At 37.3% G+C, this 19,583-nt stretch overlaps 1 protein-coding gene across 3 annotated transcripts in view; it reads right to left on the bottom strand.

Moving 5' to 3' along the window:
- IPO11 (importin 11) overlaps positions 1-19,583 on the bottom strand; it is a 298,239-nt gene that overhangs the window by 257,815 nt on the left and 20,841 nt on the right. For all 3 annotated transcript variants that reach the window (XM_036887802.2, XM_036887801.2, XM_036887803.2), the window contains exons 2-3: positions 5,505-5,648; positions 2,401-2,501 (exon numbers count right to left, since the gene is read on the bottom strand). In XM_036887802.2, the coding sequence (XP_036743697.2) occupies positions 2,401-2,501; positions 5,505-5,642 (239 nt within the window). In that variant the 5' untranslated portion in view covers positions 5,643-5,648. The remainder of the gene's footprint in view (positions 1-2,400; positions 2,502-5,504; positions 5,649-19,583) is intronic.

The following is a 19,583-nucleotide window of genomic DNA, read 5'->3' on the forward strand; positions in this document are numbered from 1 at the left end:
CTATTGTAAATAGTGCTGCAATACACATAGGAGTGCATCTGTCTTTTTCAAACTGGGCTGCTTCATTCTTAGGGTAAATTCCTAAAAGTGGAATTCCTGGGTCAAATGGTATTTCTCTTTTGAGCTTTTTGAGGAACCTCCATACTACTTTCCATAGTGGTTGAACTAATTTACACCAGCAGTGTAGGAGAGTTCCCCTTTCTCCACAACCTCACCAATATTTGTTGTTGTTTGTCTTTTGGATGGTAGCCATCCTTACTGGTGTGAGGTGATATCTCATTCTGGTTTTAATTTACATTTCTCTGATAACTTGCAATGTGGAGCACCTTTTCATGTGTCTGTTGGCCATCTGAATTTCTTCTTTGGAGAACTGTCTGTTCAGCAGCTCTGCCCATTTTTTAATTGGATTATTTGCTCTTTGTTTGTTGAGGTGCGTGAGCTCTTTATATATTTTGGATTTCAAGCCTTTATCGGATCTGTCATTTATGAATATATTCTACCATACTGTAGGATACCTTTGTGTTCTATTGATGGTGTCCTTTGCTGTACTTTTCAGCTTGATGTAGTCCCACTTGCTCATTTTTGCTTTTGTTTCCCTTGCCCGGGGAGATATGTTCATGAAGAAGTCGCTCATGTTTTTGTCCAAGAGATTTTTGCCTATTTTTTTTTCTAAGAGTTTTATGGTTTCATGACTTACATTCAGGTCTTTGATCCATTTAGAATTTACTTTTGTGTATGGGGTTAAACAGTGATCCAGTTTCATTCTCTTACATGTAGCTGTCCAGTTTTGCCAGCACCATCTGTTGAAGAGGCTGTCATTTCTCCATTGTATGTCCATGGCTCCTTTATCATATATTGACCATATATGTTTGGGTTAATGTCTGGAGTCTCTATTCTGTTCCACTCGTCTGTGGGTCTGTTCTTGTGCCAGTATCAAATTGTCTTGATTACTATGGCTTTGTAGTAGAGCTTGAAGTTGGGGAACGAGATCCCCCCCACTTTATTCTTCCTTCTCAGGATTGCTTTGGCTATTTGGGTTGTTACTGTTTCCACATGAATTTTTGAACTATTTGTTCCAGTTCGTTAAAGAATGCTGTTGATAATTTGATAGGGATTGCATCAAATCTGTAGATTGCTTTGGGTAGGATAGCTATTTTGACGATAATAATTCTTCCTAGCCAAGAGCATGGGATGAGTTTCCATTTGTTAGTGTCCTCTTTAATTTCTCTTAAGAGTGTCTTATAGTTTGCAGGGTATAGGTCTTTCACTTCCTTTGTTAGGTTTATTCCTAGGTATTTTATTCTTTTTGGTGCAATTGTGAATGGAATTGTTTTCCTGATTTCTCTATCTATTGGTTCATTGTTAGTGTATAGGAAAGCCACAAATTTGTGTGTGTTAATTTTGTATCCTGAAACTTTGCTGTATTCCGATATCAGTTCTCATCAGTTGCTAATTCTTTATGTGAAAGTACAATCTGAAATAATACTTTACTCTCCTTTCTAAAACAGTTATTTATACCCATATTCTTCATACAACCAGTAAAACAAAATGAATTTTAGGAGGCATCCAAAATTTAATTGGACATGGCAGTGAAAAAATATGTTTTCACATAGAAAAAGTATTGCACTGTTTCTGATAACTCAGTATACAGTTTGTCATCATTACTCATTTATCTCAAAATTATTAATTCTACAAGTAAGAGAGGGATTTGCTTTAGACTACATTATACTAACTGCAGCCTTAAAATATTCCAGTTTCTTCCAGTATTATTCAAGGGCATATTTTATATGCACTTAGAAATACTCAAAAAAAATGTTTAAGGCCTTATAAATATAATAATGTAAAGAGTTACAGTGCCATCTACTGGAAAAAAAGACTGTTACTTTAGCAAAGTTTACTTTTCTATCGAATGAATTCCAGGGTCATGTCTACATTGTCTTTCCATCAATAATATAATGTGTAATTAACTACTAACAGAAATCTGATCACTTAACCTTCAGAGAAGTTACAACTGAATCTGATGAGATTACAAACGTATACCCCATTCCCACCACAAAGGAAATTATGCCAAAGACTGGGAAAAAGGCTGGCTCAGAAATGACCTGAAATGTTCTTCTCAATGACTTTTTTTCAAAATACTAACCTCATACTTCTTTAAAAAAAAATTTTCTTAAAACTTTTTTCAACATGACTTATTCCCTCAGCATTAATTTTGTGCCCATATAAAATTAGACATCCTTGAAAGCAGAAGGCCAACAAGAAATCTACATATCCTTATATCCCTAAATAAAAAACTCATTGAGTAAAGCAATAATATGGATATTGACTTGTAATTAGCTACACAGAACACTTTTCTTCTTTAATAGTGATAAAAGAGGGACAGAGCAATGGAAAACTTACTGAGGTGCTACTCGTCTCCAGTAACGATCAATTCCATTTTTAAAATATAGTACAGCAAGCCACCTCACATTTATATCCAGAGTGTGGTTTGTGAAAATATTCTGTAAATAAAAACATAGTATTAGAATGACATGTAACAAGGTGAAAGTATAATATACCCATAATAGAGTATGGATAGATTTTTTTAAATTAACTGTTTCATTTAACTTTCATCACTACATATATCACATTATTTTCTAAGTATTTATAGCTCTACAATTCATGTAAGAAAGCACACATGCTCAATAGCATGTTAACTGTTTAAGCTGAGTAATGGATATGTGGAGATTCATTATACTACTCTTTCAGACATGCTTAAAATTTTCCTAATAAAAAATTGAACACAAAAGCAAACCCAGTTATATATTACAACCTATACAAAACTAAAACTCCTGATAAGTTAAAAAAGAAAAAGGAGACTCACCACAACATAGTTCATGATTCTAAGGAGTCAAAGCCCTTGGGTTATTAATACATACTATGAAATAAATTATTTCAAAGTATCCTCATCAAAACAATTAGGCTTACAAATAAGCTTGACAGCAGAATATTTTCAAATGATATATAAAGGCAGATGTGATGTGAATAATTTCAATTCAAAATTAACCAATATTCAAAAATGTTATTCACTGTGCTTATCCAAATACAGGCAGTCCTTGTTTCACACCATAGTGGGACACCATAAAAAGGACTGTGCAGTCCAAACCATGCAGCATGATCTTAGTAATCAAGGAGAAAATTACTATTGTTCTGAAACATTTAAACATTTTTATCAAAAAATTTATTTAAATTGTCAAAGATGTGTAACTGACAGTTGTATAAGGAAATAAAAAGAACAGTAAGGCTAATATTTACACTGTAATTTAAAACATCATGAAGACTAAGAATTAAGGTGTTTTACTTATTTATTTGTAAAAAACTTATCTAGAATAGTGGGTACATAGAACAAATGTAGCAATGTTTTAAGAAATGCATTAACTAAAGCTGCACTACACCTCAGACCAAAAGCAACTCAAATCCCCAGAATTTGATCTCTTCAACACAATCTTGTGTGGTAAAACTTCAACCCCAAAAACAATTATGTGGCAGTTGTTCTCTAGTGTAGGAAATATTTTATGTTGAGTATTAAAAACAGGTATGTATAACATAATCCCATTTCTAGAAATCATGTGTATACAAAAAAAAAAAAAAAAAGCTTACAAAAATAGTTATGTAACACTCATTTGTTCCTTAATACCCCTGACAACTGAGTTAGAGTCCCTCTTCTGGGTTTCCTCTGCAAAAGAATGGACTTCTTATCACATTAATCACATCTGATTTTAACACTACCACACCACAGGTCTTAACACAGGCCACCAGTCAGGAAAATTTTCTGCTTTCCTGGAATATTTTCTACTTTCCACACGATATTGAGTTGTGTTTATGCCCATAGTGTAGCACAGGGCCCAGCATAGGAGAATTTCATAAATATCTACTCAGCAACTGAGTGAATGAATGGAAGCAATTTGGGAATAATGTAGAATTTGGTGGATCATAGCCTGTCTCAGCTACACTTAGGGAACCAAGAAAAGTCAAGTTGCAAATTTCAACTGTAGTAGAAACAGTCCGTTTAAGTATTTTTAATAATAGGACTGCAATACAAGCCTGAGATCAGGGATACAAATTTAGGAACCTTCAGACTAGAATGAAGAGCTAAAGCAAAAATACACTAAATATGCCAGGACAATGAGTACAGGGAAAAAGAATTAACTCGGCAGACTTTTAACCTATTATAAATATAATCTATTTCATGTAAAAAGAAATTTTACCAACCTGTCTAAGAAGAAAAAATTTTAAAAATGGTTTAGGCACTTAATATTATAAATAATTCACAATTATTAATTACACACAAAGTGAACAGTTAAGCAAGCTCCTACTGCTTTTTTTTAAGGTCCAGCACTAACTAAAATAAGGAATTCCAAAAGTGTTTCACATTTTGGCCTGAAAAAAACACAGAGCACATTCATTTAAATAAACATGAAAAGTAACAATAGAGATTTTCTAGATTTATACTGTGCCCAAAACTTACAAACATCATGCTCAGATTACCTAAACAAGAATATGTATTTTCTTCAGTATTTTTAAAAAGCAATCTGTTTTGTACCTTTTTGATACTGAGCCAAAGAGCCAACTTTCATATTATATTCAAAATATCATATATGGCTCCAGACATTTAATTTCCCTAACAGGCATGACCAGTATCTTGTTAAATTTAACAAACAACTCCAACTTTTTAGACATGAAGTCAAAATCTATGTCAATTGCTTTTTCTATTTTACAAGATCTGATAAACAGTTGTGCTCTGAATGTGTGACCCCGTCACAAATATTGGATCAGTTTTTGATCCAATTGGTGGTAGCCTGATTGCCCTGGCCAGAAACTAAATCTCAAGTTCTAATCAAGAGTTCTCAATTTTTCAAAAGAAGAATAAAGTACGCCCTCAATACAAGACATTCTGGTATTGAGAAAACAATGTTGTTAATTAGCCAAAAACTTTAAGTTCTCAGATAGGTTTAATTAAAGCATATATTGTTAATTACTATACTATTTCCCATAATACCTATAAAAGATCAGATATGTTAAGAAAATGAAATTTTAGATGGCGGAAAGGAAACAATGTTTTAAAGTGACACTGAACAAAGCAGACCTGGGTGCAGTGCTGGCATGGGGAAACCTGACCGACTCTGACAACCTAAGTTAACTGGGAAAAGGATAAAGACAAAACATGAAAGTGTACGACCTATAATCTTGAGGACAGAGTAACATGCTAAAATGGAGTATCAGCACAGTGTTGCCTTCTCAGCAGATACTACCAATACCCTGCTGAGCTGTTAACCAACAACAAACATATCTTAAACACCCTCAAAGAGCCATGCCCTGAATTAATAAACAGCAGTAGTAAAGCAGGCAGCCAAACACTTGGATCAGTTTCACTAAAGTAAACCAAGTACAAGTAGGTTTTCAGAACAATTAAATGATGTCTCATTTTATTAAAAATAATAGTTAACTACTGTAGATCAACTTACCAGCAACACTGAATAGAAACCTGGCTGTGTCTCCCACTGTTTCAACTGCTCCTCAGCTGGTTTTAACACAGCAGTATCCTGACTGGTGGCCTGTGTTAAGACCTGAAGAACAACAGTGCTGGCACTATTGAGATCCATGGAAACCTGGGAAAGATAGGTTATCACACTTGAATGTACATTATACATTAAAAAAAATAATAATAACAGTAACATAGAGAAAAACCTTCAGTGTTTTGCATTACTCTTATACTTTAATAGGTCACCTACTCCTTCCTGTTTCTACTGGGTTTTTATCTTTTCTACGTCCCACCCACACTTAACATAAAATTCCCATAATTCAAATCAATTTGCCTAAATCAATTTAGTTCTACAGGAAACTACCTTCCACTGTACCATAAATAGAAAAAAATTGGGGAAGGAGAAAAAAAACCCATAGACACAGAAACCAAAGTTACGAAATTCTGGTTAATACTGTTGCCTGCCCAAGATTCTACATATAACGCCTTCTTAGTTTTTAAAAGATTAATAAACATTATAAAAGCATTAACCACTTTATCTCCGACAAAATCAGAAGGAAGAGCATTGAAAAAAGAATTATTTGACTCATTGCTAAGTACCTCATAACATTACTTCATGTGCCACCAATAACACACATCTGAAATGTTTTTCAAAATACAATATACCCAAGAAATATTGGGAGCAGGAGCAGAATAAACTGAACCAGCAAACAAAATATAAAGTCTACATTAGAAAGGATCTTAAGGTTGGATAATCTAATCCTACACTAAATATATGAAGCCATTCTAAAAATACATGAGCAATTTATTGAATTCACTAGGAATTCTGTTTCTAATCATCCCCCAAATTATATGCAATTGTGTACTTAGCAAAGTATGTATAAGTGTTCATAATATACATGTATGAAGTGTGTAAGATTAAAACTAAAAGCTAAAAATTGATAGAAATCTAAATTCTCAGTGCAGAGGTGACTGGGAATAAATATACTTTGTGACAGTAATTATATTTAAAACTGAAAAATGTTCTAGATAGTAAAAGTCTGAAAGTCATTAATCCATAAAGAAATAACCAAAGCAAGTAACTTCCTTTGTTAAAGAGTTGTAATTAAATTGCAATGACTAATGAAAAGGGAAGGTCCCAAATGTTGATTCAATAAGAAATTTGACCCAAAATATTACAACTTTTAAGAAATATTACCAATTTTGAAGCCTAGGTGAGTAAAGTAGAGCTAGAGCAAAATAACCAGAATTAGACAAAATGCCATCAATTAACAATGGAGTTTGCTAAGATTTTAAACTAGTAGTCTGTTCTTGTCTCTTTTAGAACTGACTAGGGTTCCTTATAGATACATACTCCTTCTCCTACTAATTGGGAGTTCCTTGAACAATGTAAGTTCCTGTGTTCATTATCACTTGAAAACAAGTGAACACATTTTCACTCAATTTAGGCTTATTGGTGAGGTATGATTTCAAAAATAGGCTATGTAAGAGAAATTCACTTTATGGAGACCTTAGAAGATACATTAAAGAGACTTTATTTTTTTCTGTCCAGTAGAAATATAATGGAAGCCACAAAAGCAACCCATATATGTAATTTTATATTTTCTAGTAGCCACATTAAGTAAAAGGAAACATGAAATTAGTTTTAATATTATATCCTTTAACTCAACATATTCAAAATGTTATCATTTTAACATGTTATCAATATTTTGTTATATGTTTTTGTTTTTTATAGTCTTTAAAATTCTGCATATATTTTACACTTAAAGCACACCTTATTTTAAGCTCCCCACATTCCAAGTACTCAATAGCGACAGGTGGTTAGTAGCTACCCTGTTACATATCAGCACAACCCCCAGAAAAAGTCCTACTCCAAGTGTGGTCCAAAGACTGGTAACACCAGCACCATCTCATGGAAATACAAATTCTCACTCTTCCCTCCTAACTTACCAAATGGAACAGGAGTTGGAGGAGGGAAGCAGTGGGGCAAAAACCTACACCTTATTAAGTTCTCTTGTCACTATTTTAGAACTGTAAATTGCCAAAGCTGAGAAGCTTAACTTTAGAGCATCTCAAACTGAGATACATCTGAAAACCCAGTGCCACCGCTAGTGCAGCAGATGACAACATGTACAGCAGCTCCAATTACATACTCCTATGAAAGGGTAGACCAGCGCTATTTGCAGTCCTCACAAGGGAACTGTCTAAGGTATGAAATGCAGGAATTCACTGATTCTCCCCCAACACTATAAAAGCAGCCAGCCAAAATAAAAATAAAAGGTTTTCCTTTAAAAAAGCCAATATCTAAGCATATGTTATATGTCAAGCATTGAACTAAGTGCTTTATTCATTTTTTATTCTTCCTAATAATAATTCTGTGCAGAATATATTATTACCCCATTTTTTCAGTAGAAAACTAAAGAATCAAAGATCTTACCTTGTCACAATCTAAGTGGCAGTGCTTGGACTTGAACACCAAAGCCACTAATCTTAATCAGTATTTAATACTCTCCTCAAGTGACACCTCTCTTGCCTTAAGGCATCTCTGAAGTCCCAGGAGCCCAATAAGATACACAATATATGCTTATTAAATAGTTGCTGAATAAAGTGATGAATTTTGAATAAAGTATTCACACTGAACTATTCAGCCTCTAATTAAATTATTAAGTAAAATTGCTGAAAGCCTGCTAGGTACCAGGCACTGTTCTAGGTGCTGAGAACAGAGCAGTGTACAAAACAGTATCTCTGATTTCATGCATCTTACATTCTAGTGGGAGAAGCTAGATCTGTTAGGAAGGAAGGAAGGGATGAAGAGAGGGAAGGAGGAAGCAAGGAAGAAAACAGGTTATGATATGAAGAAAATAAGATATTATTAAAGACTGGCTACAGATGAATTTGTTACTTTACATTGGGTGTTCCGGGAAGGCTTCTTATGAGGTGACATTTACAAGACACATGAATGACTAGAGAGACACAGCCATGCAAAGATCGGAAAGCAGAGCTTCACATAGGGGAAACAACTGAAAACAAGGCTTTAATGGTAGAAACGAAGTTAACAAGGGCAGTATGATTGACACTTAATGAGAAAAGGGGGAAATGGTACACAGTGAGGCTGGAGAAATAGGCAGGAACAGATCATGTACAACCTTGTAGAGGAAAATAAACTGTCTAGACTTTTATGTATGTACCAAAAAAATGCCACTGGAAGACAGGAAGAATATATGGATATATTAATATGAATATAATTATAGAAAAGGGCTCCATCAGAATTCATTCAGACCCAAAACTTCACCTCCCAAAAAGAAAGAAAAAAAGCCATGTCCCTCTTTTGGGCTACTACTTGAAAAATAAAATCACTGAATATTACCAACATGAGAGAAATTTTTACTAAAACATTGTGCAGAGTGCGTACGCGCACACACACGCACACACACACACACACACACACCACTTTATAGCAAGACAATCTTTAAGTCTACATACTCTTACCCATAAGCCCACTTACCCTCATCATTCAACTGTTCTAGTGGAAGCTGCTAGACTTCCCCAGCCTAACCTCTCCCTCCAGACCCTGCTCCAACGAGGTCCTTCCCAGAAGTATATGCTCTGTACCCCACCCACCCCCACCACCCACCCACTCCCGCTCCTTGCTTCCAAGAAGCTCATCCAGTCTGGGAGGGAGAGCTCTGTTCAAATACTTTGGAAAATCAATTTTGTGTCAAGCACTGCAATACCTATTAAAATGGTAAGAATCAGAAAGAGTCTTTTTCCTCTGCCCAAATTCTGCAGGATAATGAGGTGGGAGGCAGAAGGAACTATTCTTATCATGAAAATAAGCTGTGAAAAAGTAAGTTTCTAGAATAACAACTGGAATCCAGAGTTTATTCCCCCCAGAGAAACAATATTATGAGTGTTTTAAGCAATGGGTAAAAAGGTTTTGAGGTCTAAAAAAACAAACCACCACTCACAAACTCCACTGTAAAGATTTCTAAATATTAGTTAACTTATAAGGGAAATTTCAGCAACAATCAGTTCCTAAATTGCAGATTAAATAATGCATCATCAAAAATAACAATTCAGGAATGAGAGACCTATAATGGATTATTAAAAAATAACTCATAACTAATTCTGTAACACCCTCCTGTGTTGACAGATAGTAGCTGCACTGGAGTATTTAATAATATGGATAACTGTTGAACCACTGTGTTGTATACTTGAAACTAATATAAAACTGTATGTCAATTTTAAAAAATACATATATACATATATAAGTAAATAACACATAACTAAAGCATATTAACTTTTTAAAGATCGTATAACCTATAAACCTATAAGAAGGAAAACTATAAACCTATAAAAAGGAATGTGGACTAACATCACTCTTTTATAGAAGAAAAACTTACAATGATCAAGAGAGTTGATAACCAGGTCTCTGGAATCCCAGCTCTTCTTCATACAACATAAAAAGGCCTACCCACACCACTCTACTCATACAAACACATACAAACACACCCGGTTCTCCTTTACTAGGCTGCTTGAGAAACTATCAAAAAGATTCCTAAATCCATCAAAAATCTCAAAAGATCACATTTTCTATATACTAAATATTCACACAGTATTCAATTGTGGAATTATCCTGAAAGGACAGTGGTGGCAGCAAAAAACAAGGAGAGAAATGTACTGCATCAATACAACTGGGGATATAAACTTCATTTGGTATAAAAGAGATGACTGCTGCCTACTGGTAGTCAGTTTGGGGGGTGGAACACCTAGAAAACTAAGCTTCTGTACACTTTTTTTGGAATTAACATGCAGAAATACAATGCAGTTGCCACTATCATTTGCCCCTAGTAGTGAAACAGACACACAACCAGTCTCCCCAAAAAATGGAGACCTGAGAGTGACAGGGAAAAAGGTGACAGGAGGATGGGTGGAGGGAGAGAAGGAAGAATGAGAGGAGGAAGAGAAGGAAGGAGAAAAGAAAGGAGGCAGGAAGAAGGTAGAAGGTTGAAGGGAATGGAAAGACAGACACCAATGTGTGGGAATGGCTAAAGGTATTTCTCAAAGAACTTTACAGGATCTTCACAGAGGTCATCACCAGGTAGGCTGAAGGCCAGCGAAGCTAGTCTGTGACACTAGAAAAGCTGTTTATGTCTCCTGTGTGCAGAGGTCTATGAGTAACCAAAGAAATTCTCAACCTAGGTTAGTAGAATGTATCCTTTGCCTTTCTCTGTTACTATCAATTACTACGGTGCTTGAGACATTCAAGCAAAACAATTAAATTTACCTAGGTTTTCTAATTAATAATGTATACACTGAGGTTGCTTTTCATTAATCTGTATAGTTTCAAAATTGTAAGAAAGAGGAAATACTGCTTATGACTATTTTATTAGCTCTCAACTACACTATAGAAGAGAATTATTCAAAATCTAAGTATATAGCCTTTTTTCCCTAATAACAATAGGAAAGGAAAAAGGTGAAAATTTAAAAAGCAGGCATTTCACCTTTCCCACTTTTTCACATTTTAGCAGTTCAATTTATTACTGGGCTTACTGTAGTCTTTGATTCTGAACAATCCAGCAATTTGTGACCAAGAGCCTAAAAATACTCGTATCCTATAAAAATGACTTTCGAGGCTTGTTTCGGTAAGATACTTTCCCAATTCTAGAAAAATCCAAAGTCCAAAGATATACAGGCACGCCTATAGTTGGAAACTTACTAATTTTCATTAAAAGAAACAAATAGACAAGGGAAAAACAGCACCTCTGCCTTGCCAATAACAGAAAGACTTCTCAGGCCTTCAGTGAATTTAATTTCAGTCATGATAATTCTGTTTAGACTACTAGATTATCTGTTTGTGCTTAGTTTTAGGACATTCTACACAAACAATAACTCCACCCCATTACTAAATGTTAAAGCAACTAGTAAGTGAACTTACTTAAAAATGAAAGTGTAAGATTACAATAAAAACTACAGAAAAAAGAACTTCAAAATCAAAGAAGTATCTCCCAGTGAAACAATTTAATCACACATGGATCAACAGTGGATTTATTCACGCATGGATCAATGATGGATGCTAAACCAATAACTGAAAGAACAGCTCTTGGGAAATAGAATATTCCCACGGTGTTCAAATATCACCCCACAGATTACTAAATGCAATGAAGAAACAGAAAAAACTTTAAAATATAGGAGGCTCAAGATGGCGGCGGAAATCTCCCAAAACCATATATATTTTTGAAAATACAACAAATACAGCTATTCCTAAAAGAGAGACCAGAAGATACAGAACAACAGTCAGGCTACATCTACATCTGCATGAACTCAGCATCTCACGAAGGGGGCAAGATACAAAGCCATGACCTGGCGGGACCCGAGCACTCCCCCCACCCCAGCTCCCAGCGGGAGGAAAAGAATGAGTGGGGACAGAGTTGAAGCACAGGAATGCTAAATAACCAGCCCTAGTAATCTGCACTGGGAGCAAAGACACACATTGCATGGTGTACTGGATATGAGAGAAACAGAAAAGTAAAATCCGAGACAGAGACTGTGAGCGGGTCCCCACAGCCAGCTGCCCTGGGACAAAAGAAAAGTAGGAGCTTTTTAAAAGTCTTAAAGGGACAAAGGCTCAACAGCTGGACAAAATCGTCCCAGCACACTCAGCCCAGCAGGCTGGGAATCTTGAGGAACTTCAGGCCCCCTAACCCCCTGGGGGATAAAGCAGCTCCGAAGCCCCTCATGGCATAAGCAGCCTGCCATTCATTCCCCCCAGCTGGGGTTGCAAGCAAACCAGCTGACCCGCCACAGCGGCAGAGCAGTCGGAGAGCAGCCCTGCCCACAGCAACCACACAGAGCCTCCTCCCAGTGAGCAGCTGCCCACCAGAGAGAGGAAGCCAGACCAAGGCACAAAAGGGTGCCATTCTCGCAGGAGACCACACCTGGCGTGCATGCCACCCCCCGCAGTGTGCTAGGGTAGCCTAAGGGCCACCCCACCCACAGCAGCTCAGGAGATTATCCCAGAGACTGACTCCTGGTGTGCAGGTAACTGGCACAAGCAGAGGAAGACAGAGCAAGGTTCGGAAGGCAGGAAGGGGCACCGTCCTGGCAGGAGAACACACCCGGCATGTCTGCCACCCTGTGCAGTGCGCTAGGCTAGCCCAAGGGCCACCCCACCCACAGTAGCTCAGGAGATTATCCGAGACTGCGTCCCAGTGTGCTGGTAACCGGCACAGGCAGCGGAAGCCAGAGAACGGTCCAGAAGGCACAAACGAATGCTGTCCTCACAGGAGAACACACCCAGCATGTCTGTCAACCTCCGCAGTGCACTAGGCAAGCCCAAGGGGTAACACGCCCTCGGTAACTCAGGAGATTATCCCAGAGAATGCACCCAGTGTGCAGGTAGATGGCATAGGCAGCAGAGAAGGGCAAGGCGACCACCAAACAGGAAGGGACTTTGTTCTCCCAGGTGACACAAGCGCCACCTGCCTATGACCACTTCTATCACCATGAAAAGGAGAAGAATCTGGTCCAGTCAAAAATCACTCAGACAACCTCAGAGAGAGGGCCTGGTGAGATAGATATAACCAATCTTCCTGAGAAAGAATTCAAAATAAAAGTTATAATCATGGTGATGGACCTGCAGAGAAATATGCAGGAGCTAAGGGATGAAATCCGGAGGGAGATAACAGAAATGAAACAGTCTTAAGAGCAGACTGGACGAGGTGCAAGAGACTGCTAATAGAATAGAAATCAGAGAACAGAAATACGGAGAAGCTGAGGTAGAGAGAGATAAAAGGATCTCTAGGAATGAAAGAATATTAAGACAACTGTGTGACCAATAAAAAAGGAACAATATTTGCATTATAGGGGTCCCAGAAGAAAAAGAGAGAAAAAGAGATGGAAAGTGACTTTGAAGAAATAACTGCTGAAAATTTCCCCAGGCTGGGGAAGGAAACAGTCTCTCAGACCATGGAAGCCCACAGACCTCCCAACACAAGGGACCCAAGGAGGACAACACCAAGACATGTAATAAATAAAACGGCAAAGATCAAAGACAAGGACAGGATATTAAAGGCAGCCAGAAAGAGAAAAAAGATCACCTATAAAGGAAAACCCATCAGGCAATAATCAGATTTCTAAACAGAAACCTTACAGGCCAGAAGAGAATGGCATGATATATTTAATGCAATGAAACAGAAGAGCCTTGAACCAAGAATACTGTATCCAGCACAATTATCATTTAAATTTGAAGGAGGGATTAAACAATCTCCAGACAAGCAAAAGTTGAGGGAATTTGCCTCCCACAAACCAACTCTACAGGATATTTTAAAAGGACTGCTCTAGATGGAAGCACTCCTAAGGCTAAACAGATATCACCAGAGAAAACAAAAATCACAGCAAAGAAAGCCGACCAACTAAATACTAACTACAGGGCAAACATAAAATCAACTATCCACAAAAGCAGTCAAAGGAAACACAAAAGATTACAGAATAAAACACCTAACATATAAAGAATGGAGGAGGAGGAATAAGAAGGGAGAGAAATAAAGAATCATCAGACTGTGTTTATAATAGCTTAAAAAGAGACTTAAGTTAGACAGTAAGATAGTAAAGTTATCTTTGAATCTTTGGTAACCATGAATCCAAAGCATGCAATGGTAATAAGTACATGTCTGTCAATAATCACCCTAAACGCAAATGGACTGAATGCACCAATCAAAAGACACAGAGTAATAGAACGGATAAAAAAGCAAGACCCATCTATATGCTGCTTGCAAAAGACTCACCTCAAACCCAAAGACATACACAGACTAAAAGTCAAGGGATGGAAAAAGATATTTCATGCAAACAATAGGGAGAAAAAATCAGGTGTTACAGTACTTGTATCAGACAAAATAGACTCCAAAACAGAGAGAGTAACAAGGGATAAAGAAGGGCATTATAATAATAAAGGGGTCAGTCCAACAAGAGGATATAACCATTATAAATATATATGCACCCAATACAGGAGCACCAACATATGTGAAACAAATACTAACAGAATTAAAGGAGAAAACAGAATGCAATGCACTCATTTTAGGAGACTTCAACACACCACTCACTCCAAAGGAAAGATCAACAAGACAGAAAATGAGTAAAGACAGAGGCACTGGAAAACACACTAGAACAGATGGACCTAATAGACATCCACAGAACTCTACAACGAAAAGCAGCAAGATATACATTCTTCTCAATTGCACATGGAACATTTTCCAGAATAAACCACATACGAGGCCACAAAAAGAACCTCATTGAATTCAAAAAGATTCAAATACTACCAACCAACTTCTCTGATCACAAAGGTATAAAACTAGAAATAAATTGTACAAAGAAAAAAAAAAAGGCTTAACAACATGCTCCTAAATAATTAATGCATCAATGACCAAATTAAAACAGATACAGCAATATATGGCAACAAATGACAACAACACCACAAAGCCCCAACTTCTGTGGGATGCAGTGAAGGCAGTGATAAGAGGAAAGTATATATAGCAATCCAGCCCTATTTAAAGAAGGAAGAACAATCCCAAATGAATAGTCTAAAGTCACAATTACTGAAACTAGAAAAGAAGAACAAATGAAACCCAAAGTCAGCAGAAGGAGGAACATAATAAAGATCAGAGAAGAAATAAAATTGAGAAGAATAAAATAATAGAAAAAATCAATGAAACCACGAACAGGTTCCTTAAAAAAATAAACAAAATAGATAAATTCCTAGCCATACTTGCATCAGGGATGCAAGGATGGTACAACATTCAAAAATCCATCGACATCATCCACCACATCAATAAAAAGAAGGACAAAAACCACATGATCATCTCCATAGAAGCTCAAAAATCATTTGACAAAATTCAACATCCATTCATGATAGAAACACTCAACAATATGGGTATAGAGGGTAAGTATACCTCAACATAATACAGGCCATACATGACAAACCCACAGCCAACATTATACTTAACAATGACAAGCTGAAACTTTCCCTTTAAGATGAGGAACAAGACAGGGATGCCTACTCTCCCCACTTCTATTAAACATAGTACTGGAGGTCCTAGCTACAGCAATCAGACAACACAAAGAAATAAAAGTCATCCAGACTGGCAAGGAAGAAGTTAAACTGTCCCTGTTTGCAGATGACATGATATTGTAGATTAAAAACCCAGAAGAATCCACTCCAAAACTACTAGAACTAGTATCAGAATTCAGCAAAGATGCAGGATAGAAAATTACTATGTAGAAATCTGGGGCACTCTTATACACTAACAATGAACTAGCAGAGACAGAAATCAGGAAACAATTCCATTCAAAGTTGAATCAAAAAGAATAAAATATCTAGGAATAAACCTAACAAAGGAACTGAAAGACCTATACTCTAAAAACTTTAAGACACTCATGAGAGAAATTAAAGAACATATCCAAAAATGGAAACATATGCCATGCTCTTAAGAATTAATATTGTCAAAATGGCCATCCTGCCTAAAACAACCTACAGATTCAATGCAATCCCTATCAAAATACCAACAGCATTCTTCAACGAACTGGAACAAATAGTTCTAAAACTCATATAGAACCACAAAAGACCCCAAATAGCCAAAACAATACTGAGAAGGAAGAATAAAGCAGGGGGGAATCTCGCTCCCCAACTTCAAGCTCTACTACAAAGCCAGTGTTAATCAAGACAATTTGGTACTGGCACAAAAACTGAGCTACAGACCAGTAGAACAGACTAGAGAGGTCAGATATAAACCTAACCACATATGGTCAAATAATATAAGATAAAGGAGCCATGTAGATACAATGGGGAAATGACAGTCTCTTCAACAATTGGTATTGGCAAAACTGGACAGCTACATGCAAGAGAATGAAACTGAATTATTGTCTAACCCCATACACAAAAGTAAACTCAAAATGGATCAAAGACCTGAATGTAAGTCATGAAACAATAAAACTCTTACAAGACAACATAGACAAAAATCTCCTGAATATAAGCATGAGCAACTTCTTCCTGAACACATCTCCTTGAGAAAGAAACAAAAGCAAAAATGAACTCATGGGACTACATCAAACTAAAAAGCTTCTGTACAGCAAAAGACACCATCAACAGAACAAAATGGCATCCTACAGTATGGGAGAATATATTTGTAAATGACACATCTGACAAGGGGTTAACATCCAAAATATAAAGAAGTTACATGCCTCAACACCCAAAAACCAAATAACCCAATTAAAAAATGGGCAGAGGATATTAAGAGACAGTTCTCCAAAGAAGAAATTCAGATGGCAAACAGACACATGAAAAGATGCTCCACATCACTAATCATCAGGGAAATGCAAATTTAAAACACAATGAGTTATCACCTCACACCAGCAAGCATGGCCAGCATCAAAAAGACTAAGAACAACAAATGCTGGCAAAGATGCGGAGAAAGGGGAACCTCCTACACTGCTGGGGTGAATGTAAGCTAGTTCAACCATTGTGAAAAGCAATATGGAGGTTCCTCAAAATACTAAAAATAGAAATGCCATTCGACCCGGGAATCCCACTCCTTGGAATTTACCCAAAGAATACAACTTCTCAGATTCAAAAAGACATATGCACCCTTACATTTATCGCAGCACTTTTTAAAATAGCCAAGCTATGGAAGCAACCTAAGTGTCCATCAGTAGATGAATGGATAAAGAAGATATGGTACATATACACAATGGAATACTATTCAGCCATATAAGAAACAAACAAATCCTACCACTTGCAACAACATGGATGGAGCTGGAGGACATTATGCTCAGTGAAATAAGCCAGGTGGAGAAAGACAAGTGCCAAATGATTTCCCTCATTTGTGGAGTATAACAATGAAGCAAAACTGAAGGAGCAAAATGGCAGCAGACTCACAGACTCCGAGAATGAGCTAGTGGTTACCAAAGGGGACGGATGTGCGAGGGCGGGCGGGGAAGGAGGGAGAAGGGGATTGAGAGGTTTTATGTTTAGTACACACGGGGTAGGGGTTCATGGAGAAAACAGTGTAGCACAGAGAAGGCAAATAGTGAATCTGTGGCATTTTATTCCACTGATGGACAGTGACTGCACTGGGGTATGGGTGGGGACATGATAATATGGGTAAATGTAGTAACCACATTGTTTTTTCATGTGAAACCTTCATAAGAGTGTATATCAATAATACCTGAATAAAAAAAACTATACAAATATTAATTCTTAAGAATAAAAGACAAGAGGAAACATGCCAGATTGTAAACAGTAGTTGTGCAAAGGTAACCCAAGAGGTTACAAAGTTTCTGACAGTCTAAACATCTTACCTTTATGATGAAACAAACATTTTTTTAAAAGGCCAAGATTTCTCACTTTTTACCTACTCTATATTTTCCAAGGGAATATTTGCTTGATTTCCCTTCTCTTTTCCTGAAATATCCCAACTTCTCAAGATGTTCAAATCATCATGTATTTCTCTTGTCAATCACTTATCAAGAAATCATGTCAATATATTAAATATACGATATTTACATAGGTAATGGTCAATCATTGCACTCACATCATAAAAGTTCAGGAGAGAAAGCTGACAAACTTGGTCTTTGGTAGCAAGAGTAGATAAGGAACAGTTATGGCGTATTAGCTGTTTTATGACAAAAGACAATCTTCCTCAGGGGACTCTGAGTCTTATAATCAAATAGCAGTTTTAACTGCAAACAGTCATCTCTACAAGGGATTTAATATTCTTATTATTTGGTGTTTTTTATAAAGATAGTATTTTTAAATATTTAACAGTTTGATAAAAATAAAATTAATCCAAAAATTCCGTATTATTTAAACTTCACATATTATACACAGTACATATCCAACACATAAAAGGAATATAAATCTATATTTGTTATCAATAGTGTCTTTAATTTCATTTCTAGGTCTTCTCCATCAGTTTCCACATCAACTCATTTCTTTACCAGATCACGCACTATAAAGCCTACCATTCCTAACCATCTAAAAACAAATAAAGCAAGGAGAGTGGAGCCAAGATGGCGGCGTGAGTAGGACAGTGGGAATCTCCTCCAAAAACATATATATTTTTGAAAATACAACAAATATAACTAATCCTAAAAGAGAGACCAGAAGACACAGGACAATAGCCAGACTACATCCACACCTGTGAGAACCCAGCGACTGGTGAAAGGGGTAAGATACAAGCCCCGGCCCGGCGGAACCCGAGCGCCCCTCCCCCCAGCACCCGGTGGGAGGAGAGGAGTCGGAGCGGGGAGGGAGAGGGAGCCCAGGAATGCTGAACACCCAGCCCCAGCCATCCAAACCAAAGCGCAGACACAATGCATGGGTGGAGGGCTGGAAACTAGGGTAAGAGGGCAGCAAGACCTCTGAGCGGGTCCCGAAGCCGATGCCACTGTGACAAAGAAAAGCGAGTGCTTTTTGAAAGTCTTAAAGGGACAGGGATGCCACAACTGGATGGAAACCACCCAGGTCACAGTCCAGCGGCTGGAAATTCCAGGGAAATCCGGGCACACGAACCCCCTGTGCAACAGCTCTGAGACCCCTCACAGAGGTAAACAGCCAAACAGCCCCCCGTCCATTACCCTCCGGGGCCCTGCCATAGCAGAACAGCAGCCTGAGGCTGGCCACGCCCACAGCAAGGGAGGTTCCTCCATACCAGCCTAGCAAGATACAAAGACCCAGTCTACACGCAATTGCCCAACAAAAGCCACTAGGGGTCGCAGTTGTCCCAGTAAAGAAAGGCCAGGAACCAAGTGGAAAGCTGATAAACACGTCAATAGCACTCAAGTGGACCTATCAAAATGAAATGGCAAAAAAATTTGATCCAGACAAGACTAACCCAGACAACTTTGGCATCTGCTACATCTTCCCCTGAGAAGGAACCTAAGGAGATAGATTTAACCAGTCTTCCTGAAAAAGAATTCAAAACAAAAGTCATAACCATGCTGATGGACTTGCAGAGAAATATGCAAGAACTAAGGAAGGAGAATACAGAAATAAAACAAGCTCTGGAAG

The sequence above is a fragment of the Manis pentadactyla genome, chromosome 2, assembly GCF_030020395.1.
Source record: "Manis pentadactyla isolate mManPen7 chromosome 2, mManPen7.hap1, whole genome shotgun sequence".
NCBI lineage: Eukaryota > Metazoa > Chordata > Mammalia > Pholidota > Manidae > Manis > Manis pentadactyla.